Source organism: Neofelis nebulosa, chromosome 3, assembly GCF_028018385.1.
Source record: "Neofelis nebulosa isolate mNeoNeb1 chromosome 3, mNeoNeb1.pri, whole genome shotgun sequence".
NCBI classification, from domain to species: Eukaryota; Metazoa; Chordata; class Mammalia; order Carnivora; family Felidae; genus Neofelis; species Neofelis nebulosa.
This window is the reverse complement of record NC_080784.1, coordinates 206,378,911-206,404,269: the sequence shown is the minus strand read 5'-3', so window position 1 is coordinate 206,404,269 and position 25,359 is coordinate 206,378,911. Positions and strand designations below refer to the sequence as shown.

The following is a 25,359-nucleotide window of genomic DNA, read 5'->3' as shown; positions in this document are numbered from 1 at the left end:
ACAAGCCACGAGGGAGAGGGGCCCCGGAGGCAGGGGACGTGTGGCTCTCGAGGGTGCTGGGTGCGCCTCCTACGGGCCTGGCGTGCAGGAAGGAGCAGCGGAAGGCAGGCCAGGTGGACACGAGGCCGGGGGGCCCGCCCCGGACAGAGTGCAGCGCTCTGAGTGCAGGGCGAGAACGTGTGAGCTGCCGTCCACACCAAGGAAAGGGGCCCCAGGGAAGGGGCGGGTGATGGGGGCTCGGGCCTCCCAGCCTCTGCTGCCGGCAGAGCAATGACCCAGCACGTGCATTTGGTACCGCCTGGCCTTGCGGCTGAACTACACGGTAAGTTAGCAGATACGCTCTGGAAACGTGTAAAAAAATCACTAGCTGGAAACACCAGGAACCGTTCCGACACCCGTGAAGGGGCTCTCTCCTCAGAAATGCAAGGCCACAGGCCTCCTTACAAAGGGGGATCCCATTCTGGGTCTCCCGGGCTGCCCAGCTCCCTGGGCCCCCACGCCCACCGGCTCGCCACCAGGACCAAAGGCGATCCGCAGCCGCCCGCCAAGGTCAGTGTGCCCCAGGCACCCTGCTAACACGCTTCCCAGACTGCGCCGCGGCCCCGCGGGAGGCGGGGGGAGCCAAGCGTCCTGTCAAAAAGCGGGTGGGCTGCTCTGGACGGCCATTCCAACCGCACCACTCCTCACTCTGCGTGAGGGCAGACCCGGGGCCGCACGTGCCACACGCGCCCCCCGAGCAAGCCCTCGGCTGGGCCTGGTGGCCCTGACCCGGCCCCGCCGACTCACCTTGACGAGGTCATCGATGTTGACCTTGCCATCCTTATTTTCATCCAGTGCCGAGACCAAGCTGATGAGCTTGTTTTCCGGAATGTGCTTGATCTGCTTCATGGCACTGATGAGCTCGGTGACGCTGATGACAGTCTCCCTGGGGGGACACAGCCTGCATGTGGCACAGACGTACCCCAGCCTCGCCAGGCCTCCCACGGGTCAGCTCGACCCGGGCAACTTCTCCCTCCCTCCAGGGCCCCTCACCCCTGCATTTGGGAATGCCCGGCCAACTCGGACACAAAACCAGAAACCATCAGTCAGTCCAAGGTCTCCCTGTGTGCGCGGTCCCCCGGTGAGCCCCGCCTGTCCACTGGTGATGGGGACAGGGAGTCCCGTGGTTACTAGGACCAGGTCCCTCAGGCCTGCCCGTGCCGTGGTCAGAGTGGGCCCACCCTGCACAGGTCACCCCGGGAAGGGACACTGACCTTGTCCTGGGGGTGAAGGCCCCCCAACCTGAGGACAGCAGGACCTCTGCAGCCAGCCCACCCGCCCCTCAGAGACGTGGGCGCTCAGAGCACAGTGCCCAGCCCACGGGAGCATCGAGTGTCAGCTGCTACCACCTGGCAGAGTCGTTTCCTTGGCACACAGTGACCTCCAGAGTGGGGGCCATCACCGAGTGCCTGTGTGTGGAGAGCTCGGGAAGAGGGAGGAGGCAGGAGAGCACCGGGAATCTGGGAGAACAGGAACTAAGCGTAGCTGTGGCTGGAGGGGGAGGAGAGGCTGGGAGTTCCCAGGGGAGCTGTAACCCTATGTACATTCTGGAAGGACCAGCTTGACAGAAGCCTGGAGAGGGAGAGGTGTGCACTACGGTGGCCAGGGGGAGAGGAGCCACGCCACAGCTGTGGTCCTGACAGTGGCCAAGGTGTGTGTGTGTGTGCATACACATGTGCGTGTGCAGAAGAGGCCACCCTGAGAGCTCCTTCAGTAAAACGATCACTGAGAAGTGGACACTGAAAAGATGTGGCTGGGCTTCTGGCTGGAACCACTGGGTCAAAGGTCAGGGGCTGGTACCACGGCAGAGAAACACTCCAAGGCCAGAAAGGCCCTGGGCTCCCCTGGGCGGGCACCTGAGGCACACTCACCCTGCAGGCGGGCTGGCGGCGGCCGTGCCCAGCTTGCCGGCCGTCTGGTCCGCCTCCAGCTGTGCCAGCAGGCCGTCTATCTGTCCGATCATCTGCTGCACTCTCCGCGTCAGCCTCTTGCTGGCCTTAGACTCCTCCACACAGACCTCTGTGCCCGCCTTTGAAAGTTCCTTGATCTCTTGCAAGTCCTAATGAAATGATTTAGCGATAAAAGATTGTCTCAAAAAAAAAAAAATCCACAGGAAGAGGAAATAACAAAATTAACTTTATCTTGTAACAATTAAATTAACCCACTCTCTGCCCCTCCCCCGTTCATGCTCTGTCTCTCTCTGTCCCAAAAATAAAATAAAAAACGTTGAAAAAAAAATTTAAAAAAAAAAAAAATAAATTAACCCAAAGTGGTATCACAAAGATAAAAAGTTCCAGGTCATTAACAAAACAGAAACCCACCAATTCCAGCCACGGAAAGCTGCAAAGTCTTATTAGCTTGGTTCTGCAAACCCAAATACTGTTTCTGTAGCAAAGAATGGAATCTATTTGAGTCTCAGCTTTCTTCATGTTTCTTTTAAGAAAATAAATAAATGGTTGAAAGAATTAAGGAACAAGAAATGTCTTCTTTTTTTTTTTTTTTTAAATTTTTTTTTCAACGTTTTTTATTTATTTTTGGGACAGAGAGAGACAGAGCATGAACGGGGGAGGGGCAGAGAGAGAGGGAGACACAGAATCGGAAACAGGCTCCAGGCTCCGAGCCATCGGCCCAGAGCCTGACGCGGGGCTCGAACTCACGGACTGCGAGATCATGACCTGGCTGAAGTCGGACGCTTAACCGACTGCGCCACCCAGGCGCCCCAAGAAATGTCTTCTTAAACCCTGAGTCATGATTTTCCCTGTGAGCAGCATTACAGGGAGGATGGAAAACGGGGCTAGAGACGAGGAAGCGTCTCTTCCGAGTACGTCTGTGAAAACACAGCTCTTTTACACCTTTTTACAAAGTAGGCTCTACACCCAACGTAGGGCTAGAACTCACGACCCCGAGATCAAGAGTTGCACACTCCACCAACTGAGCCAGCCAGGTGCCCCAAAACACAGCTCTTTGAAAGCAGATTAGAAAGTAATATTTAGAAAACAAACAAACACGTTTTCCTTAGAAACACACACACACACACACACACACACACACACAAAGCGTACGTAAAAAAGAAATCTCTTTCCGGGAAATGTGAATGAAACTAAGATTTCCTTTATCAAACGACCAGGCTTTTTATCCCATCCCTCACGTGCCTTTAGAAACCACAAGGGGCAGGCCCCTGTGGACGAGCAGGGTGGACGGCCAGCACCGCAGGACTGGAGCAGGTGCCGTTCATCAGTCGTGGAGCAGAAGGGGTACCGAGCACCCTGGGATTTCTTTCCCCGTCCAGGTCTGTGGAGCGGCCCCCACCCCCTCACCTGGCGGCCCCGCCCACCTCGCTGTAGTCCTGCTTCCGCTGCTGCACCCCCCCACCTGGCGGCCCCGCCCACCTGGCACCCCCTCATCTGACCCCCCCCACCTGGCGGCCCCGCCCACCTCGCTGTAGTCCTGCTTCCGCTGCTGCACCCCCCCACCTGGCGGCCCCGCCCACCTGGCACCCCCTCATCTGACCCCCCCCACCTGGCGGCCCCGCCCACCTCGCTGTAGTCCTGCTTCCGCTGCTGCACCCCCCCCACCTGGCGGCCCGCCCACCTGGCACCCCCTCATCTCATCCCCCCCACGTGGCAGCCCCGCCCACCTCGCTGTAGTCCTGCTTCCGCTGCTGCACCCCGCCCACCTGGCACCCCCTCATCTGACCCCCCCCCCACCTGGCGGCCCCGCCCACCTCGCTGTAGTCCTGCTTCCGCTGCTGCACCCTGCCCACCTGGCACCCCCTCATCTGAACCCCCCCACCTGGCGGCCCCGCCCACCTCGCTGTAGTCCTGCTTCCGCTGCTGCACCCCCCCACCTGGCGGCCCCGCCCACCTGGCACCCCCTCATCTGACCCCCCCCACCTGGCGGCCCCGCCCACCTCGCTGTAGTCCTGCTTCCGCTGCTGCACCCCCCCACCTGGCGGCCCCGCCCACCTGGCACCCCCTCATCTGACACCCCCCCCCCACCTGGCGGCCCCGCCCACCTCGCTGTAGTCCTGCTTCCGCTGCTGCACCCCCCCACCTGGCGGCCCGCCCACCTGGCACCCCCTCATCTGACCCCCCCCCCCACCTGGCGGCCCCGCCCACCTCGCTGTAGTCCTGCTTCCGCTGCTGCACCCCCCACCTGGCGGCCCGCCCACCTGGCACCCCCTCATCTGACACCCCCCCCAACCTGGCAGCCCCGCCCACCTCGCTGTAGTCCTGCTTCCGCTGCTGCACCCCCCCACCTGGCGGCCCGCCCACCTGGCACCCCCTCATCTGACCCCCCCCACCTGGCGGCCCCGCCCACCTCGCTGTAGTCCTGCTTCCGCTGCTGCACCCCCCCACCTGGCGGCCCCGCCCACCTGGCACCCCCTCATCTGACCCCCCCACCTGGCGGCCCTGCCCACCTCGCTGTAGTCCTGCTTCCGCTGCTGCACCCCCCCACCTGGTGGCCCGCCCACCTGGCACCCCCTCATCTGACACCCCCCCCACCTGGCGGCCCCGCCCACCTCGCTGTAGTCCTGCTTCCGCTGCTGCACCCCCCCACCTGGCGCCCCGCCCACCTGGCACCCCCTCATCTGACCCCCCCCCACCTGGCGGCCCCGCCCACCTCGCTGTAGTCCTGCTTCCGCTGCTGCACCCCCCCACCTGGCGGCCCGCCCACCTGGCACCCCCTCATCTGACCCCCCCCCACCTGGCGGCCCCGCCCACCTCGCTGTAGTCCTGCTTCCGCTGCTGCACCCCCCCACCTGGTGGCCCGCCCACCTGGCACCCCCTCATCTGACACCCCCCCCCCACCTGGCGGCCCCGCCCACCTGGCACCCCCTCATCTGACCCCCCCCCCACCTGGCGGCCCCGCCCACCTCGCTGTAGTCCTGCACATCTTCCTTCAGCAGCTCTAGCTCCTCCTTCTCCTTGGTCAGGGACGACTTCTGCTCTTTCAGCTTCGAGCAGGCATTGCTGATGATGTCGATTTCCTCTTTCGTTATTTCCTCTTCCTGTGGAGAAAACAAAGGCACACCAGGGAAAACCCGGTGGAAGGAAAGGCCTTCCCCCTCCACCCCGCCGGAGAGTCTGCTCCCACCGCGGTGGGCAGAGGCCAGCAGAGACGCGCAGGGCCCGCGCTCACCGCCCACGGCGCCCGGGCGCGCCCCGAGCGTGGATCCGACGTGCACGCGCACTCAGGAAACCATCGGCCGCCCCAAAACCCCGGGGGTCACACACGGAGCAGGTTCCAGAGAGCGAGCTCCTGCACACGTGCCCTCGCTCGCCTTCTGAGTGGGAGACCCCGCGCTGTCTCACGCCTTTCAAGTGCTGAACAGTATCCCATCCGGAGCACCTACCCAACGCTCTCACCCACTGTTTTATATTGTAGCTCCTTTGAGCTTCCACAGACGTCTTAGAAGACGTCTGTCTGGGTCAACAAAAAGCCTACTGGGATTTTGATGGTTCTGAATCTGTACATCGGTTGGAGAACTAACACCTCGCACACATCTACGAGCGCAGGAAATCTGATTTAGGTAATCAATCTCAACACTTTACAGCATCCAATGTACAGGTCAAATTTCTCCCTAGTAGTTCACTTTAGGGGCTGGAAATGATACACTCTTTGAAATTTCGACCCCACTGCTCATCACCAGTACAGAGGACACAGCTGATTTGTAGCTGCTCACACCGTCTGTGAACAGGCAGTTTCATTTCTTCCTTTTGACGGAGTGGTTTTATTTTTTCTTGCCTAGGTGTCCTGGCCACAACCTCTGCACGGTGCGTAGCAAAAGTGGGCGCCCTCGCCAGGGGCCATGCCAGCCGCGGCATCTCTGCAGATGTCCTCACTGGGGTGAGAGGGTTCCCCTCCACTGGCTGAGAAGTGTGTTTTTAATCAGGAAGAGGCTGGATTCTGTGAAGTTCTTCCGTATTTACAGAGATGATCGTCTGTGGCTTTTCCCCTCAGCGTGTTGCCACTGTGCCGTGTTCCCGGACAAGCCCCCCGAGACCACGGTTATCCTTTTCACAGAACAGATGCAAGGGACCCGCTGCATGTCTGCCGACAACTTTCACACCGTGTTCACAAAGGACGCGGTTCCGAAGGCTTCTCCTGCGGACCTGGTGTTGGCTGATGCTGCCGATGCTCGCCGCAGTGAGCGAGGAAACGACCCCCCTTCACTTTCTGCAAGCAGTCTGTGTGGGAACCCTTCCCTACACATTTGGACTCACAGGAGCCTCGCCTGTGAAGCCACGTGGGCCTGGGTTTCTCCGTGGAAAGGCTCTCGGCGCAAGCTCGATTTCTGCGCTGAGGGAGAGCCGTGAGGGTTCTCCATCCGGGCCCCGCAGACAGTCAGCGCCGCTAAAACCTACAAGGCCGCACTGCAAGAGGGGACAAGCCACTTGTTCCACCCACTCTTTACGGCATCTTTCTGGGGAAGAAAGGTCCTTCACTTAATTTTTTTAAAGGTTTGTGCTTCTTGCTAAGAAATCCTTGTTAAGCCCTAGTTCTCCTGAGACTCCTAAACGTTTTTTCACACTTAGGTCTTCAATCCGCTGGAAGTGGGGTGCATCCGCTTCCGTGAAGACAGCTGGGCACTCCCGCTGGACTTAATGACAGGTGCCTCCTTCCTCCTGAACCACGTGGGCCCAGCCGCGTTCCACCTCTGCTCAGCTGTCTACATCCCAGCCTTGCCCCACCTTAAAAACAACCCTGACACCTCGGGCCCTGGCCCTGACCCTTCCCTGGGTCACCCTTTGAGGCCAGCTTGGCCAAGTTCTTGGGACCCTCTCTCCCCGCCCCTGTCCCCCACCCGATGTGCCAATACTGCCACAGGTCTGCTTCCATCTGTCTCCTGGGTCCAGGATGGCCTTGGCCTCCCTCCCCACCACTGTCCCCACCCCCCAGCAGAGGTCTGCCCTGAGCCCCAGGCCTCCCTGCCACCTGCTCCAGCGCCCCCCCCCCCAAGGCCTGGAGAAGGCTGAGACACCCCAGGGGGCCTTTCCTGCCACCTCTGCTCCAAACTGCTCCCGCCAAGGCCACAGACCACCTCCCCCTACCCATTTGGAGTCAGTCTTCAGGCCTCCCCCACCAGACCCTCAATACCCCTGACAAGGCCCACCCTCCCCTGGACGCAGCCCCCTCTACCCAGGCGTCAACGTGTCGGACCGCAGAAGCGGGGCCTCCACAGCCCCGTCTCTTCTGACCTCTGGACCTGGAGGCCACCTGGGACCCTGCTTGAAATCCCCCAACATGGATCTGCTGCCCGGGCCTCACTCCTCCTCTGCCATCTGTCTACCTGACTCCTGGGAGATCAAGACGGAAGGCGTCCCACAAGGGGAGGGGGCTACAGACAGGACAGTGAGGCCACCCTGAGAAGAACCCCTAGGATGCACAGCACATCAGACTGGGGCAGGGGAGGGGATGGGACAGGTGATAGCAGGCGGGCCCTCCCACTGCACAGCCCAGCCAATAAAAGGGCCTGTGGACCTGCCTCCAGGCATGGGGGGCCCTGACACTCGGGGTACAGAGGGCTGGGAGGAGGGGGTGCTAAGTAATGGATGCCTCGACCTTCCAGGTGCTCAGGCCCAAAGCCTGGAGCCCAGCTGGCTCTTCTCACACCACACTGGGCCTCCCAGAAACATCGCCAACCTGCGGCCTCACCTCCTCGCCCCACAGCTACCTACTATTGTCCAAAGCCAGGCCGTGACCCCCGTGGCCCTGTCTCCTCAGGAGCCCTTGCTGCACAGGCCAGCCCCCCTTCACCCTCCGGTTGAGCTCCCACACAGCCTCCACCCCTGGGGGGGGAGGGGGAGGAGGGGGCGCGTGCGCGGTTACCTTTGAGCCTTCCAGGACGGGGGCGGGGTCCTTCAGGGCCTCTGACGGCAGAGTCATCTCAGACACTTCTGGCTGCAGCTCGGCCACAGGCCTCCCAGGGACGGCCTCTGCCGTCACGTCCGGCTCTGCTTCCTTCTGAAATGCAAGACCACTGCCAGCTCAGTGCCTCTGGCCGCCGTCCCGAGGCGTCCACACCGGCCCAGGCTAGGGGCGCGCTCTCAACAGGCCTGCTCCGAGCTGGCGGGCGCTGTAAGAACCTGTCAACCAGCAGCAGGTGGCGCGCCTTCTGTGGGCTTCGCGGCGGGACCCCAACAGGTGCAGTGACGCGGCCCGGGGGGCTGGGCGCTGGCGTTTCCCAGGTCAACCAAGGCCCCTGTGTAAAGCGGCTACGGAGTCTGATTCCATCCTCGGCCCTGCCCTGACAGCTCTGGGAAGCTGCCCACACCTTCCAGAGGAGACACCTCAAGGCCCACGTGACCTGCCAGCCAGGTCCTGCCCCCACTTCAGAGCCGCAGCCCCCCGCCCCGAGCACCCCTGCGTCCGCTGTGCCACCCGACGGCTCCAGGAAGGACCAAGGAGGCGGACCGTAGGGACCCGGACCCGGTCCACCAGCAGTCTCTGGGAAGGCCGGAAGACCACCTGCGGCCTGTCCCCCGCTCCATGCGGCCCCCTCTCTGGGCGGGTCCAGGGGCCCTGCTGGCCGCTCACCGCCGCCTCTGAGAGTCTGCGCAGCTCCTTCTCCCGGTGCTCCTGCCGGATGGCCGCCTCCTCCTGCAGGGTGGCCTCCAGCTTCGCCTTGTTGTCCACCTGCTCGCCCTCCACCTCGGCCGCCTTCACCTGCGCTTCTTTCGCCTTCAGAGAGGGGACACCTGTGAGGGGGGGATGCCGGAGAGGCTCACACAGCACCCTGCCCCCAGCCTGTGTTTCTGAGAGGGGCCGCCGTCCGGGCTTCCAAGGGGAATGGATCACACCGCGGGGACCCCAGCCGCGGGGAAAGGCCACCAGGCGGCCAAGGGTCACCCTCTGCACACACCACCGGAGTCCTCGACGTTCAGAGAAAAGATGAGACGAGAGAGAAGCAGGGAGGGTGGATCCAAGGGCTGCCCTGGCCGACGAGGGGGCCTTTCCTGCAGCTGCTCCCCCCAGAAGCGAGAGGGCCCCTTCCAGAGTGAGCCGCAGAAGGCAGTACGCACCACGATCTCCGGGAGCGTCTGCAGCGTGGACTTGAGCTGGTCGGCGGGCGAGAGGGTGTCGGGGAGGTACATGGCCCGGGACAGGATGAGCAGGGACGTGGGGATCTCCTGATGAAGGTGCAGCTCCAGCCACTGCAATCGGGGGTTCGAGACAGACTCACCCACTGGCCGCGTCCTGTCTGCCTAACCCAGGACCCAGACCCTGGAACGGTCCTCTCTGTTCTGGTTTGATGGGGGAGGAGGACTCGAGTGGGTGGGAGAACCGAGTCGCCGAAGGAAGTTCTCCCGAGAACGGGGGTCCTCAAGTTCCACCACGCCCACCTACCGCTGCCTCTTACGACCTGCCGCCCGCCCTCAGGGAGTCAAGCACGAGATGCCACACGGCATGGCGGCCGGGCTCAGAGGAAACTGAGCGAGACGCCCAGACTCTGTTACCGAAGCTCTTCACTTAGAAGTCACGTTAAAAAAAAATGAACCACAATGGTAGCACCCGTGGCCTCATGAGGCCCTCAGGGCCCCGCATGCCTGCCGAGCGCCCGCACTGCTTACGGCTGTTTCGCGATACAAAGACGACCTTCAAAGTGACAAGGAAGCCCATGAACATGTGTGGACACTATCTGGACGCAGGACGGGAGGTGGGACAAGAAGGAAGATGCACAAACACTCGGATCCCCGACAGCGCCGTGGGGGCAGTGCCCACACTCACACGTGTCCTGAGCGTGCTCAGAGAAGACTGGACACAATCCCAGGCACGCGTGGGGGAAGACACGGGGAGACTCACCGCCCAGAGAAGGCTCTGTCTGGGGGCCACACAACAAACACTGCTTGTGTCGAAGGAGAAGCGGGTACTGACATATATCCGTCTACACGCGGAGGGGAACCGCCAAGGAGGGTGCCGGCCGGCACCGGACACGCCATATGTCTTCGGACGCGACAGCTGAATCGCTGTGAACGCGGAATGTCGCCTCCCACTCAACCTGATGCCAGCTGCAGAGCTGGCCGCTGGGTCCCGATCAAGGGCCCTCCGGGCTGCCAGAGGCGTTAAGACAGCCGAGAGAGGCCCCTGGGGTGGGCTGGCCCGGGGCCTATTTACCCAGAGGTCTCTGGCCTCGGTTAAGAGACCGACTGAAATTTCAAGGGAAGTTAACCTCGTCCTCATCTATCCACAGATGACCAGAAGGGGACAGTAAGGCTGTTATCGACCAAGAGCAGGGGAGAAAAACCAGGCAGCATTCAGAGCCGTGAACACAGGGCACGTGACAGGGTCACCACATCCTCGTCCGGACCCCCAGCCGGGGGGGGGGGGGGCTGACGCCACCGGATCCCGGGGAGGTCTTGGCACAACAAGCCTATCGACGCTGGCCCGACGGAAGGGAAAGCCCCTCAACCACGCACCTGCTTCAGCTGCTCCCTCAGACGATCCTCTGTGACTCCAAGGGCCCGCATGCCTCGTGCCCGACACGCTGACTGCAATTCCTTGACGTTCAGGCTGTCCACCCCTTCCTCGGCGATTAGCTACAAAAGAAAGTCGACAAACCACACACGGAAAGGTCATCAGGGTGGTGGCGCTTATGTGACACGCTTGGAACCCAGCGTCTGAATGCCAGACGCTTCCCTGATGGGCCTCACCAAGCGCAGGACGAATCGCCACCACTGAGGCCTCCGCTCCGGGTCCAGAGTGACCAGGCTGTCCGGTGGGGCGCGGGGGCCTCGGGGAAGCGCACGGTGGCCAGGACCGATCCGGCCTCTGCCCAGGCCCGGCTCCTCGCTCTCAGCGCCCCCTTCCTCTTCCGCCGCCTCTTTGTGAACACCCCGGCTCTCCTCCCCACCCCACCACGGGTTCTCAGGATCCTCAGGACAGAGGAGGAAGGAGGGAGAGCGGGGCGAGCCTGACCGCAGCCAGAGCCCCCTCCCTCCTCCTCAGCCTGAGACTACGGTGACGCAAGGGAGAAAAATAAACCAGAGTCCCGGAGACAGAAGACACAGAATGTCGCGGAGACGGTGCAGGGGTGGCAGGGGAGGGGAGAGAGGAAAGAACCAGAGTGGCCCCAGGTCGATGCCACGCAGGGGTGCACCCGCCACCTCATTCGGCCCCACTCAACCTCACGACGACCCCGCGAGGCAGACGGGTCCATCACTTCCCTTTTCCAAAGGAAGCGTCTCATCCCGGGCTGACTGGAGATCAACACGCAGGTGTGACAGGGTTTCTCCCAGCGGTAGCGTCTCACGAACCATAGTGACAAAACCATACCCAGAATGACGGCAGGACACCAAGTCGGTCATGGCAGAAAACCTTTCTTGTCCTTCTACAGACACACCAGCACCTCCTGAACCCGTGGCGACCACTAATCCAGCCTTCACGTGCATGTCTGTGTGTGAAGCATGTTGCACGGGTGGGGTCGCACGCACGCACGCACACGCTGCTGGGGATTCCTGGAAGACTCCTGCAGGCTGTCGAGCACGTTAACAACGGCTTCTCTTTGGGGTGCTAACTAGCACTGCACGGTAGGACCATCCGGGCTGACCTTCTCCCATCGCAGGACAACTGGGCTGTTTCCGGTGTGGGCTTATAATGGAAAACCTCGTTTTTTTCCCTCTCCCCATCTTCCTGTGGGAAACACGAATTCCACGGCGCTTCCGAGTCTATCTCCTCATATGGCGTTTTCGGTGGTCGCTCTGGGTATTATCGATGGACGCACGCCCTCTGCGTCCTTGTTCGGGTCCAAGCGAAATGTGGAAACCTCACCCCCGGACGCCCCTCAGCCCTCTCCTACTCTAAGCTCGTCTTAATGTCTCTCCCTTCCAACCCCACACGGCACTGTCGCTTCTGTGTCAACTATCACACGGACTTTAGAAGGCAAACGAGAAGGAAAGTCTACTGGGTTTACCCATATTTTGCTGACCACCTTCTTTCTTCTTCGTGTTCCAGAGACCTTTGAACAACACGGGCTTAAACTGTCCACAGGTCCACTTATGCACAGGTGTCCCCCGACACAGCAGTGCTGTAAACGTCCGTTTTCTTTTCCCTAGCTTACTTTGTTACACAAACACAGTATAGAATACACGTAACACACAAAATAGGGACTAATGAACCGTTTATGTTCTCGGTAAGGCTTCAGGTCAATAGTAGGCCATCAGCAGTTAAGTTTCTGAGGAGCCCAACGTCCTGAACGGAGGGCGGGGCTGTGCCACCTGCTGGCCCACCGTGGGGCAACAGAGAACAGGACGCTCCCTCTGCTTTGCTGTTTTTAATGGAGTCAAATCCACGTGGTTTGGGTATTTTTCCCTTTAATCTTGGGCATTTTGTTTCTTTCTAAGAACTCAACTTGAAACATCACAGAGCCAAGAATCCTGTAACAAGTGCGACTGTAAACACTGCCTTTTTATACACACTCACCATGGACTTTTGCTGCCTTCTAGACAATTTATTTTGCCACACGGTATGACTGCAGCTGTGTTAACTTACACGCTGTAACCTTATTTCACTCATGCGTAAAGGAAAGTTCTACTGTGCCGGGACCGTGCCAGGGGAGCGCGGGGCCCAGTGTCCTAAGCCCCACGTTGTTGAAGGGTTGATTACTTCCTGTTTAGAGACCCTCCTCCAGGTTCTCGCGGGGCAGACGTGCTGCTGGCCGTTCTGTTTCCTTCTCCTGAGAAGGTCTTGATTCTCCCCTCTTTTTCAGAGGATATTCGCTGGATACAGGATTCTGAGTTGACAGGTTTTTTCCAGTATGTGAAAAATACTGTTCCCTCCTCCTGGCTGCCACAGTCTCTGATAAGCAGCTTGCTGTCCCTGGAGTCACCCTCCCTGTGCCAGACGCCGGTCTCGCTCACTGCCGTCACAATTACCTGTCCTCGGCGCTGCTTAGTGTCACAGTGACGGGTCTTCGTGTGGATTTCTTTGGGTTGGTCCTGCCTGAGGTTCACCCAGCTTCTAAAATGTGTTGACTTCAGGGGCACCCGGGTGGCTCAGTTGGTCGTGCATCCTACTCTCGATTTCAGCTCAGGTCACAGTCTCTCAGGTTGTGAGTCTGAGCCCCGTGTCGGGCTCTGCGATGCGATGACAGCACGGACACTGCCTGGAATTCTCTCTCTCTCTGTCCTTACCCTGCTCACACACTCGTGCATGCGTGCATGCTCTCTCTCACAAAACACATAAGCTTTAAAAACAAATACAAATAAAATGTGTTGACTTAGGTCTTTTACTGAATGTGGAAAGTGTTCAGGAGTTATTTCTTCAAGCACCTTCCCAGCTCTAGCCTCCCTCCCCTCTTTGCAGAACTCCGATGACGAGTATGTTAGATGCTTTCCTCTAGTCCCACAGGTGGCTGAAACCCTGCTTGTTTTTTAACTGTTTTCTCAGATGTTCAAATGGGTGATTTTTTTAAAGTTTTTATTTATTTAAGTGATCTCTATACCCAACATGGGGCTTGAACTCACAACCTCAGATCAAGAGTCGCACACTCCTTGGGGCACCTGAGTGGCTCAGTCAGTTAAGCGTCTGACTTCAGTTCAGGTCGTGATCTCACAGTTCATGAGTTCGAGCCCTGCCTCGGGCTCTGTGCTGACGGCTCAGAGCCTGGAGCCTGCTTCAGAGTCTGTGTCTCCCTCTCTCTCTGCCCCTTCCCCACTCACACTCTGTCTCCCTCTCTCTCAAAAATAAATAAAACATTAAAAAAAAAAAAAAAAAGTGGCACGCTCCTCCAACTGAGCCAGCCAGTGCCCCAAACGGGCAATTTCTACAGTTTTATCTTAAAAGTTCACTGATCCTGTCTCCTGTCCTCTCCTTTCTCCTGTAGAGCTCATCCACTGAGCTTTTTATTTTGGATTGTATTTTTCAATTCCAAATTTCCATTTGGTTTTTCTTCCTCCTCTTTTTTAATGCTTATTTATGTATTTAGAGGGAGACAGTGCAAGCAGGGGAGGGGCAGAGGCAGGGAGGGAGAGAGAGAATCCCAAGCATCCTCCGCGCTCACAGCGTGGAGCTGACCTGGGGCTCGATCTCACCAATTGTGAGATCATGACCTGAGCTGAAATCAAGACCTGATATCCAACCGACTGAGCCCCCCAGGGGCCCGTCTCCTCCTCTTTTCTCCTGGGAGGCTGTGTCTCCACGCGGCTCACTCCCTAGCTGCCCGGTGAGGCGCCACAGGCGGCTACTTGGGGCCTGCTGTGTGCTTCCTCACCTCCGGTCTCCGGGCTGGCCCCACTGCTTGGCTCCTCTCACGGGGACGTGAGAACCCTTTCTCAAGCCCTCCGAACACAAAGCCTAAGCCCTGCGTATCGCTTACTGCAGCTGGCCACTCTGACCACACAAGTCTCACGTCCTCCCTTGCTCCGGCTTCCTGGTCCCCAGGGGCATCAGCGTCTCATGTGGTCCTGAGCAGGGGCTGTACCCGCTTCTAGCACAAACGTGAGTCACAAGCTCCCTTTGATGGCTGATCTGTCTGTGCCCCCTCTCGGTTACACCCACAAATTACACCCGTGGTAGTTTGGAACAAGTAGGGGGCTGCCTCGTTGCTGCCAGGCTCCCCATTCAGCCTCCGCCAAGCCCCAGAGGAGAAGCCGGGGTAGCGGGGAGCCCTCCACGCACCTCCGGGGCTGCCAGGGGCAGGCTGGCCCCACCTGGCCTCTGGATGCCATCCCCACGGGGTGTGTAGGGAAGGTCTTGGAACTGCCAGCCCCCTGCTGGTCTCTATGGACACTGTGCTCCGGGGGCCGGAGCGGCAGCTCGTTACCACCCGCCGGGGAGGAAGGAGCAGCCTCGTCAGCTTTCCCTGACGCCACCCCAGTTGTGACATCCTGAAGAGGGTGGAGGTCTCAGCCCTCACCCACCGGCGCCTACCGTAGGGGGACTACTTCCTCTAGTGTCTGGCTGGAGTAGAGCGTTACTGTCTGAAGACTTCTGTCCTGCTAGGCAGCCCCTTTCCTTAAAAAAAAAAAAAAAAAAAAAAAAGTTTATCTACTTATTTTGAGAGAGAGAGCACAAGCGGGGAAGGGGCAGAGAGAGGGAGAGAGACCTCACCAACCGTGACATCATGACCTGAGCCAAAATCAAGAGTCGGACGCTTAACCAACTGAGCCTCCCAGGCGCCCCTGGAGAGCCCCTTTCCTGTCCTCTGGCCAGAGGGAGCAGGCTTTTCTCAGGGTTGTTTTTGTGTGTGTTTTAAATAATCTCTCTACCCAACGTGGGGCTCGAACTTACAACCCTATTGGTAAGAGCCCTGCCCGTCAGGGCTTCCAGAGTCCGCACTCATCAGCAAGCCTCAGCGGCCGCTCCTTCAGCACCAGGGCACGAAGACCCACCTGGTTGTTCCTGGGGTCCCAGGGTCGTCTTCTCCCACTTCTCAGAGACTTCTTGTATTTGGTTTTTACTTCACGTCCAGGACAGCGGAGGCCCAGGCCACCTTCCTGACAGGGCAGGCTGTTCTGTTTCATAGGGCTCTGAGGCACTGAGCTGTGATTCGTCCAAGGTCACAAAGCAAGGGAGTGGCCAGGACTCCAGCCGGGGGCCACCTGCCCCTAGCTGCCTCTCCTGAGGTGGGGGCAGCCACACGCAGGCTCCCGGGGAGTGAGGTGGCCCCCCGAGGACTGCCCATGACAGCCCCCCTCACGCCCACAGAGTGGGTGTCCCGAGCGCCTTCCGAGATGCAATGCGTACACAGCGAAGGAAGGACTTCCTTTCAACCCTACAAACCCGCAGTGATGGCCTGCCACTTCTAGCTACGGCAAGGAGCTGGTTTTTGCCAGATCGGCACCCCTGCTGACAGCTACTAGAAAAACCAGCTGAAACGAACACAGACACAGGCTCGGAGGCACCAGAAAGCTAGCACAACAGGGCTCGGGGACACCAAGATTACGCAGACCGGGAAAGACGGGGCAACCACGGGGGTGTGAGTCACTGGGGACCCAGCGACACTTGCCGACGCGTAGTGCAGGCTCAGAGTCCAGGCCAAAGGCCCCTGCTCAGAGGCAGAGACACCCCGCCAGAGCCAAGAGGCTGCCGCCCAGGGAGAGGGAAGCGCAGGAGACACTCTGGCGTCGGGTGTCCGGCTAAGCAGCACGCAAGCGAGGAGCCGGGCAGGAAATGTGCACAGAGCAGGGGGTGCTCCTGGGCTCTGGTCCGCAGTGGGCACCGTGAGGAAGGGACACAGGGTTGCTGCAGCCCACACTCTGTCAGGAGAGCAAACCAGAGGCAGCAGGGCCGGCCCCGATCCGTGGTTAGTGGTCTCAGGCCGAGCGGCCCCTCTCTAGCAGGGCAGACCCAGGTGGGCCCTGCCTGGAACCTCGGAAACTTCCCACAGACAACGTCTAGGTCCAGGAAGGAGACACTGCAAACCAGCCCGAGAAAGCAAACAGGACAAAAAGACCTACAGACCACAGCTACTGGAGTGGTCAGACACGAACTATGATGAGCACGTTCGAGAACACAGAGAAGTGGCCGGGAGAAGAGACCGGACACCTCCGAGGTGCCTGTTCGGCCAGCAGACGCCGCAGATTCCGGGGCCAGCGGCACTCTCGGAGAAAAGGGAGAGGTTTAGCAGCTCTTCCCGGAAACACACTGGAGGGCACATGCAGTGTGGCCGCTGGGCTGTGGGCGGGCCCGGTGGGGGGACACAGCGGTCAGCACAGCCCTAGGAGCAAGGTGGTTGCTTTTGACCTCCTGCCCTCTTCCTCAGGAGCCCCAATCCTAGGTCACTCTTCTTATGAAAACTGTCAAAGATCGGTAACAAAAATCTGTGTCAAAAGAGGGTGGCTTCTGTTTTGTTTTTTGGTGCAAGAAGATGATTTTATTAAAGCACGGGGACAGGACCCGTGGGCAGAAAGAGCTGCCAAAAGACGTTTATCACAGCGCTGCTTAGGGGGGCAAAACGTTAGCTAAGGTACCGGTGAATAAATCACGACGTGTCCACACCATGAAACATCAGGCAACCGCTAAAATTCACCTTTTCAACAAATACTTAGCGACATGGGCAGGTCTCCTAATGTCACACCAGGGGACAGACCGTAAGGGCCGTGCGGTTCCAACGTCATTCCAGGGGACGCACGCGCACGCTGGGTGTGTGCACGCAGGCCACAGTGGGCAGAGGCACAAAGTGCCCACCGCCACGATCTGGGAACGACAGGACCGCTGGTGACTCCGCCTCTCCTACGGTCAGGACACCGGAGCCCCAGGTGCCTGGAGAGGGTGGTCGCGAGTGCGGGTGCCCACCTTGTCGTCGGCCTTGATGGAGCGCAGCCTCATGGTGAGCTGGAAACGCAGGAAGTTGTTGGTGCCGATGGACTGCAGCTCCAGCAGCTTGCACAGGGCCACCAGCTGCGGTCGCGTCAGGTTGTCCAGGGTCAGCTCGTCCTCGAACAACTTGGAAAAACGCAGGATCTCCTCGTTGCTGGGTCTCTCACCGGTCTCTCGGATCTGTGGGAACAATCAAGCGAGCCACCCACTGGGCGGGGGGCTCCCTAGCACCGCCCACGGCCTCGGGCCACACGCCCCGGCTGGAAGTGCCCCAGACCATCCACAACCCCCCTTCGGATCTCCCTGGTCACCAGGCTCCTCCTGGGGAGCAGCCCCTCGAGGGCTCCAGGCGCCCAGCCAGCACCGGCTCCCCCGGGGTGATGCCTCCCTGCAGCTTCCAGCCCCCTTCCCGCTCGTGGACCCTTCCTGCCCATGCCAGCAGAGCCGTGGCTGTGGCTGTGGAGCAGCCTCGGGGCCCATCCCCTCCTCCCCCCAGCCTGGCCCCCCCAGCTCGTCACAACGGCAGGGTCTTAGTTCCGAATCTACTGAACTCTGCCTCCCCTGGGGCTGCTGCAAAGAACGGAGCCACAGGCAAATAATTCTGATGTCAGCAAGCTCAGGACAGCAGGCCCAACCAACATCCCCGAGCAGGGTTAAACCCCCTAGGGCACCAGCCCATGGCCAACTGGGGGCTCCACCCCCGCATCCCGCAGACCAGTGAACAAGAGGGACGGGAGGCGTTCCCCTATGTAAGACGGGGTGGCCCTGAGGCTCTACCCGGCACTCGGGACCGCAGGGCTGAGGCCCCCAGGGCTCTGAAGCATCACAGCACCTTCTGGAAAAACACGGAGAAGTCTTTGGTGGCATTCCCCTTGGCTGCCTTGTTCTTCAGGGCCATCTCCTCGATGGTGTCCTGGAGGAACTTGGCCAGCTCCAGCTTGACCCGCAGCTCCTTCTTCAGCCTCTCCTCCTGTGAGGTCAAAGAGGGGGTGCTACCCTCCCCTGGCCCGCACCCCGGCCCCCGCCTGCTTCCACCCAGCACGGGGTCCGCTTTACCCCTCAGCCCGGCACCTCCCCCACTTTCCCGAGCGGCGCGCGCTCCCCCCGGGGACTGTGCCTTCCCAGACTTGCGCTTCCAGTTCGGGGCCTGAGAAGACAGTTGTGGGGCCCCTCAGGGCAGGGACCGGCCGCTGAAGCTTTAAGCTTTGTGGGCCGTTGGGCCGTGAGTGAAACAACACTGTGACTGCGGGGACAGCAGATGGGCCCTGCCCTCCGCAGGTCGCACCGCCCACGGGCGGCCTCTCCCCATGGCCTGAAGGACAGTGGGCTACAGAAACCGTACTTTAAAACACATTCAAAGAAAAACAACTCCGTAACCCACCGTCTACTAATGACAGCACAGCATGACCAAATTAGGAAGAAAACATACAACTTCAAAACCATCGACCATCTGAACGTCAGTCACAAACAACGCAGATGTTGTAACTACGTCCAAATTTGCTCTGAAACGAGCTCATGGCCCCGACGCCCCGTCACCTTGATGGACTGGGTCTCGAACGTGGACGGCAACATGTTGGGGAAGAGCTTCACGGCGACAGGGAGCAGGAACTCCATGAACGGCACCACCACAAAGACCAGGAAGGGGACCAGGCGAAAGAGGTCAGCGCATATCCGGAGAAACTGGGAAAAGGTGGAAGGGAGCAGGGGGTGAGGCATCAACACCGCTCACAACGACCGTCAGGGGCGCGACGGCAGCCCAAGCCCGATGGGGGTCGGCGAGGGCGCTAAGTCCCGACAGCCCAGCACGCTGCTCCCAAAGGCATCTGTTTCTCCAGCGTCCACACCGCGGGAAGACAGCCTTCAGAAAGGCTAGGAGGGGCGGAAGCCGGCGTGGGGAGTGGACCGCCCATCCCTTCTCGCCCCGTCCACCAGGGGTCCCGCTCTGCGGAGACAGCCTGACGCAGACACCGCGCTGCCCCCTGAACTCGGAAGCCAGCCGGATGAGAGTAGCAGGTCGAGGTCGCCAGGGAAGGCTGTGGCCACACCGCCGGCCACAAACAGCCCGCAGAGAGAGCGTCACGGCTGTTTCTCGAGAGGGTCTGACCACACGGCAACACTTAGGCCAAAACCCAACGCTTCCTTGACGTGACCCCACTACTGCTGACACCAGTGAAGACATTCACAAGTTGAAAGCATCGAAAGCCCCTGAGTGACATTCAGCGGACACTCGCTGCTGGGTCCCCAGGCAGCCTTCTCTTCAGTCTACTCAGTCAACACCTTTGACCCCAAGCTGCCTAGGCTCACAGGAACCGAGATGCATGCTCGTGCCGGTCGAGGTGTGCATTTCCACTGTCGTTAACTACACGTCTCCGGAAAAGTGAGGTCATTCCTAGAAACGCTTCGTTTTGGCCTCTTCTGACACTTATGACGGTCAAGTGGCATGTTCCCGCCGGGGCGCCACTCCCCAGATCCTGGCGGCCCTTCGCGGCAGTTGGGAGCCACCTGCCCCGTGGTGGTGCGCACTGTGACCACCCGGCCAGAGGGTCCCCTCCCCAGCACTTTGTGGAGGAGACACCTGAGGCTCTTCTCCCTGGGCAGCACTCACCCCAGCTCTTCCCAAACCAGTCTCTGCTCCAGGGGTCATGGAACAGGGACCCCGACCTCGAGCCTGTCTTCCCACGTACAAACCTTGCCCGTTCACTTTTCTATCTGTCATCAAAACAGACTCACGGATTCCTGTACTTTTTCACTTGCTTACAATTTATTACTATTTTTACTTTTATGCTCAAATGGTCCCAGAAGAGGCCCTTCAAGCTGGTGTCTGTATTTTCTGACATTCCTCCTTAATTTTTTTTCAGCAGTTCTATCAAGGTTGAATTTACATTCTGTGACATTCACCCACTGTGAGTGTGTAATTCAATGATTCTTGGTAAATTTACAGCTTGTGAAACTATCACCAAAATCCACCTTTAGCACACTGTCATCATACCATCAAGTGCCCTATGTCCATCCGCAGTCCATTTCAACCCTCAGCCCCAGGAAAACAGTAAATCGATTTGTTTCTCTAAGTTTGCTTACATAGGACCGTAGAAGACATTCTTTGGCATCTGGCTTCTGCCATGACACACACAAATGCTTAGGCATGTTATGTCCTTTCGATGACTGCACCCCTTTGACATTATGAAATGTTAAATGCCAGGATGACCTTCTTCATCCCTGGGCACCTTTGCTATGAAATCACCTCAGTCTGATATTAAGGTGGCCACATCAGCTTTCTTCCGACTGCCGTTAGCAGCACTTACCTTCTCCCATTATTTCACTTTGAATCTATTTGTGTCTCTACTTTTTTTTTTAAGATTTGTTTTTAGGCCCTCTCTACACCCAACGTGGGTCTCGAACTCACAATCCCAAGATCAAGAGTCACAGCCTCCACTGGCTGAGCGACCCCAACGCCCCTATTTGTGTCTTCACATTTAAGGGGTGTTTCTTGCAGACTGCATGTAGTTAGGTCTCGCCTTTTAATCTCATCTTACAACCTCAAACATTTAATCAGCGGAAAACCGTATGATCATCTAAACAGATGCAGAAAAAGCATTTGACAAAACCCAAAATCCATTCCTGATAAAAACTCTGATGGAATTTACAAAAAAGATACCAGAGGGTCACCTGGCTGGCTCAGCTGGTGAAGCATATGAGTCTTGATCTTGGGATTGTGAATCCGAGCCCCATGTTGGGTGTAGAGATCACTTAAAAGTAAAATGTTTAGGGGTCAAGACATGATATCGAGGTTCACGAATTCAAGCCCTGCACTAGGCTCTCTGCTGTCGGCACGGAGCCCACTGTGGATCCTCTGTCTCCCGCTCTCTGCCCATCCCCCGCTTGCGTTCTCTCGTTCTCTCTCTCTCTCAAAATACATGTTTTTTTAAAAAATGTTAATTTTTGGGGCGCCTGGGTGGCGCAGTCGGTTAAGCGTCCGACTTCAGCCAGGTCACGATCTCGCGGTCCGTGAGTTCGAGCCCCGCGTCAGGCTCTGGGCCGATGGCTCGGAGCCTGGAGCCTGTTTCCGATTCTGTGTCTCCCTCTCTCTCTGCCCCTCCCCCGTTCATGCTCTGTCTCTCTCTGTCCCAAAAATAAATAAAAAATGTTAAAAAAAAAAAAAAAAAAATTAAAAAATGTTAATCTTTACAAAAGATTACAAATGCTCACAAAAATGGGAAAACAAATGTTTACAAAACAAATGTAAAATCTTTAAAAACAGTAACAAAGAAACAAAAAAGATCCCAGAACAACCATCTCTGGTGACTCTGCAAGATATAAGATCAATATATGAAAATCAGTTGTGGGGGCACCTGGGTGGCCCAGTCAGCTGAGTGTCCGACTCTTGACTTTGGCTCAGGTCATGATCTCACAGTTTGTGAGTTCGGGGCCTACATCAGGCTCTCCACAGACAGCACGGAGCCTGCTTGGGATTCTCTCCCCCTCTCAAAATAAACAAACATTTAAAAAAGCTTCGTAAAAATTAGTTGTATTTCTATATACGATTGACCCTTGAACAATACAGGGTTAGGGGCACTGACTCTCCCATACAGTCAAAAATCCTCGCGTAAATTTGGATCCCCCCAAAGCTTAACTACTAAGAGCCTAATAGCCTACTGTTGACGAGAATCCTTAGCGATACGTAAACAATTAACACACACTTTGTATGTTGTAGGTATCATATGCTGCATTCTTTCAATAAGGCCAGACAAAAGGAAACGTTAAGAAAATCTTAAGAGAAAGTACATTTATAGTAGCGTATACGTTTTCATATTTTTTCCATGTTCGTGTATTTATAAAAAATAAACCCACATAGAGATGGACCCACACAGTTCGAACTTGTGTTGTTCAAGGGTCACCTGTACTAGCAATCAACACACGGAGACCGAAATTTTAAAAGCTCTGTTCACCCACACGAGCCAACAGACGGAAGAAACCCAGTGTCCGTGACTCATGGACAGGTGAGAAAGTGTGGTCCGTCCACCCAATGGAGTGCTACTCAGCCTCAGCCTCAAAAGAGGACTCCTGCCGCCTGCCGCCACACGGGTGAACTCCGAGTAGACTAAGTGCAATTAGCCAGTTACGAAGGGACGGATGCTCTGTGACCTCCCTTATGTGAGGCCCCAGGGGAGTCAGATCACGGAGACAGAAGGGAGGTGGTGGGTGTCGGGCTGGCGGAAGGGGGTGCAGAGTGAGTGTGCAACGGGGGCAGAGTTTCAGTTTGGGGAGACGGCAGGGTTCTGGAGATGGGTGGTAGGGACGTTCACGACACTGGGAAGGTCCTCAGTGCCGCAGAAGCACAGACCTAAAAATGGATCAAAGGGTAAATTTTAGGTTGTTTATTTTATAACAAAAAAACCTATTTATAATAACGTTAAGAAAAAAAGGAACTGCACAACACTGTTGAAAGAAATGCAACAAGAAATCTGTTTTATTCCACACCGGCCACGCCCAGAGGTGCCCGCGTTCTTTCTTTACTTTCTGACCCAGGCTCCTCCTCTTGTACCACTGCTGTCCCGGCTGTTGCTGAGCTCGGTCTCCAAGGAGCCCTGGTTCCCCCTCGTGGGGAGGAGCGAGGCCAAGGGCTGGGGGCCCAGTGTGCTCACTGCTACCAGGCTGTCGCTGCTGCCACATCTGCTGGAGCACAAGACTCGACCACAGGAGGGGTCAAGGACCAGATGAGAGCAGGCTGGTGCAGCCAGAGCCTCTGAGGACGTAACACTCACTGTGGGGCCTCGGAGAAGCCTCGGTGACCCCCAACCACATACCCGGCGTCAAAGGAGGACCGGCGAGCGGTTTAACCGTCCCAAGAGCATCGCTGCAGATGAAGCCATCAGCCCTCCGACGTGCTTCAGCTTAAGCAAGCACGTGCTGGGAAAGCTCTGGAAGGAGGAGCCCCTTCCCGAAGGCCCCCCACCCTCGGCTCCCCAGAGCCCCCGGGAGCGCGCCGGCCAGGTCCCGGCTGCAGCCCCCCGCACGGTGCTGAGGCACCTAAAGGAACACTCGGCTAACTGAGCGCGAACGCAGGCCGGTAACGGGACAGAGTCTGCCTGCACGGCCGCCGGACGCTTGTCAACAGACGCACGCCGTGACCAGACCTCAGCCCTGCTTCTCCATCCTCCCTGCTGCAACGTTCACACTGCCACCGAGAGGCATCTCCAGGGTGCGCTGACTCTGCTGTGAGCATTTGGGGGACAGAAACAGTCCTTCCAAACCCTGCAGGTCCACGGGGCCCAAGGTCATAACGCAAAACTACTTTCCCAATACTTCTATTCCACAGTAATCCTCAGACATTTCTGTCATTCTCTGTTTAACATGATCAGCATGCATTCAACAGTTGTGACCTTAAATTCACATTTCATTTTTTTTTAAGGAGGGCTGACTTTCAGCTGATCGCAGTGAGGGAGCTGCTGTGCTATGTGGGAAGCCACCACTCAGAAACCGGTCGTCCACGAATGGTTTAAAGCACCAGGTTCCCCACGAACGTGCGCTGCATGACAGGCAAGGGGGCGGCCTTGCTGCCCAGGACGAGGGGCTCTCGGCACCCAACCCTGGTCCCGACGCACCAGGGCCAGCCGGCAGGGCCGGGGGGGGACCAGCCATCCGAGGCCATCGAGGCCCCGTGGCGCTGTCCTATCATTCTGTCTGGGCAGGATTCCGACTCAGAGGTGGTCAGTCATAATCCCACAGATGGCACCTTCGCCCCATTGGAGCCTCGGCCAAGCACATACAACAGGTGTCTGGACTGCGCCTCCTCTGGACTGAGGATCACCATGGCAACCACGCCCCGCCAGTGGGGTACAGCTAACTTGTCTCACAGTGGTCCAAACCCAGCTCACGTTCCCTGAGGGGGGAACAACCCAACGTCTGGTGAATTCTGCTTCACGACAACAGCAAGAGTTAAATTCACATTTCAAATCTTCCACTTAAATGACTCTTACAAATTATTTTACAACCGCTTGCCTTTGTAAATAACCTAATTGTAAGAGTCACTCTTCTATATGCCAACATTTTGTTCAAATTCAAATCACCTGGAAGGCCCTGAAACAAGGAGAAGAAAGCACAGCCCCACAAAGCCTCTCGCATGTGCTACCACTGCCAAGTCCATATGCACACTGGGGCCTCTCGCTGGGGCCTCTCGCTGGGACCTCTCGCTGGGGCCTCTCCCTGGGACCTCTCGCTGGGACCTCTCGCTGGGACCTCTCGCTGGGACCTCTTCCTGGGGCCTCTCGCTGGGACCTCTCGCTGGGACCTCTCCCTGGGACCTCTCGCTGGGACCTCTCCCTGGGGCCTCTCGCTGGGGCCTCTCCCTGGGACCTCTCGCTGGGACCTCTCCCTGGGACCTCTCGCTGGGACCTCTCGCTGGGACCTCTCCCTGGGGCCTCTCGCTGGGACCTCTCGCTGGGGCCTCTCCCTGGGACCTCTCGCTGGGGCCTCTCCCTGGGACCTCTCGCTGGGACCTCTCGCTGGGACCTCTCCCTGGGGCCTCTCGCTGGGACCTCTCCCTGGGACCTCTCGCTGGGGCCTCTCCCTGGGACCTCTAGCTGGGACGTGCTCATCTGCTCCCACTCTTTTGTTTTTGTTCTTATGAAGTCTCATCATCCTCACGGAAGCAGCAAATGCACACAGCTCTCGCGGGGTAGAGGAGCAGTGCACGGGAGTCCAGGATATAAAGCATTACATTGTGATTAACTCAACAACACGCCTCGTCATCAACATCCGAAAGACACTAACAGGATGATCCTGAAATTCCAATACAACTATCCTTCTTTCAATTCTCCATCTGCTCCCTTCTAACGTGGCATCCCAGGGGAAATCCCAGCCAGTCAAACAACCACGACCCAGGTTCTCCAGAAGTTCTTGAGAACACGTATGAAATCAGAAGCCAGAGGAACTCTCACACATAACGGCCAACTCCCCAGGTTGCGTTAAAGTCAAGTCCTTGTTTTCTCACAAAGGAATCTTCTGGCAGTCAACTTCCAGGGAAGAGACATTTCTGCACCTTTCCTCGGAGAATCCTAG

The 25,359-nt window shown here is 58.1% G+C and overlaps 1 protein-coding gene across 2 annotated transcripts in view; it reads right to left on the bottom strand.

Annotated features, from left to right (window-relative positions):
* Nucleotides 1-25,359, bottom strand: part of LETM1 (leucine zipper and EF-hand containing transmembrane protein 1) — a 41,011-nt gene that overhangs the window by 3,276 nt on the left and 12,376 nt on the right. Inside the window, exons 4-13 of one of the 2 annotated variants that reach the window (XM_058723220.1) lie at nt 18,838-18,981; nt 18,134-18,271; nt 17,278-17,481; nt 10,461-10,580; nt 9,066-9,197; nt 8,581-8,724; nt 7,873-8,004; nt 4,916-5,050; nt 1,911-2,098; nt 787-925 (exon numbers count right to left, since the gene is read on the bottom strand). In XM_058723220.1, coding sequence (XP_058579203.1) covers nt 787-925; nt 1,911-2,098; nt 4,916-5,050; nt 7,873-8,004; nt 8,581-8,724; nt 9,066-9,197; nt 10,461-10,580; nt 17,278-17,481; nt 18,134-18,271; nt 18,838-18,981 — 1,476 coding nt within the window. Of the gene's footprint in view, nt 1-786; nt 926-1,910; nt 2,099-4,915; nt 5,051-7,872; nt 8,008-8,580; nt 8,725-9,065; nt 9,198-10,460; nt 10,581-17,277; nt 17,482-18,133; nt 18,272-18,837; nt 18,982-25,359 lie in introns of both variants that reach the window. The other variant, XM_058723219.1, reaches the window with a different exon arrangement.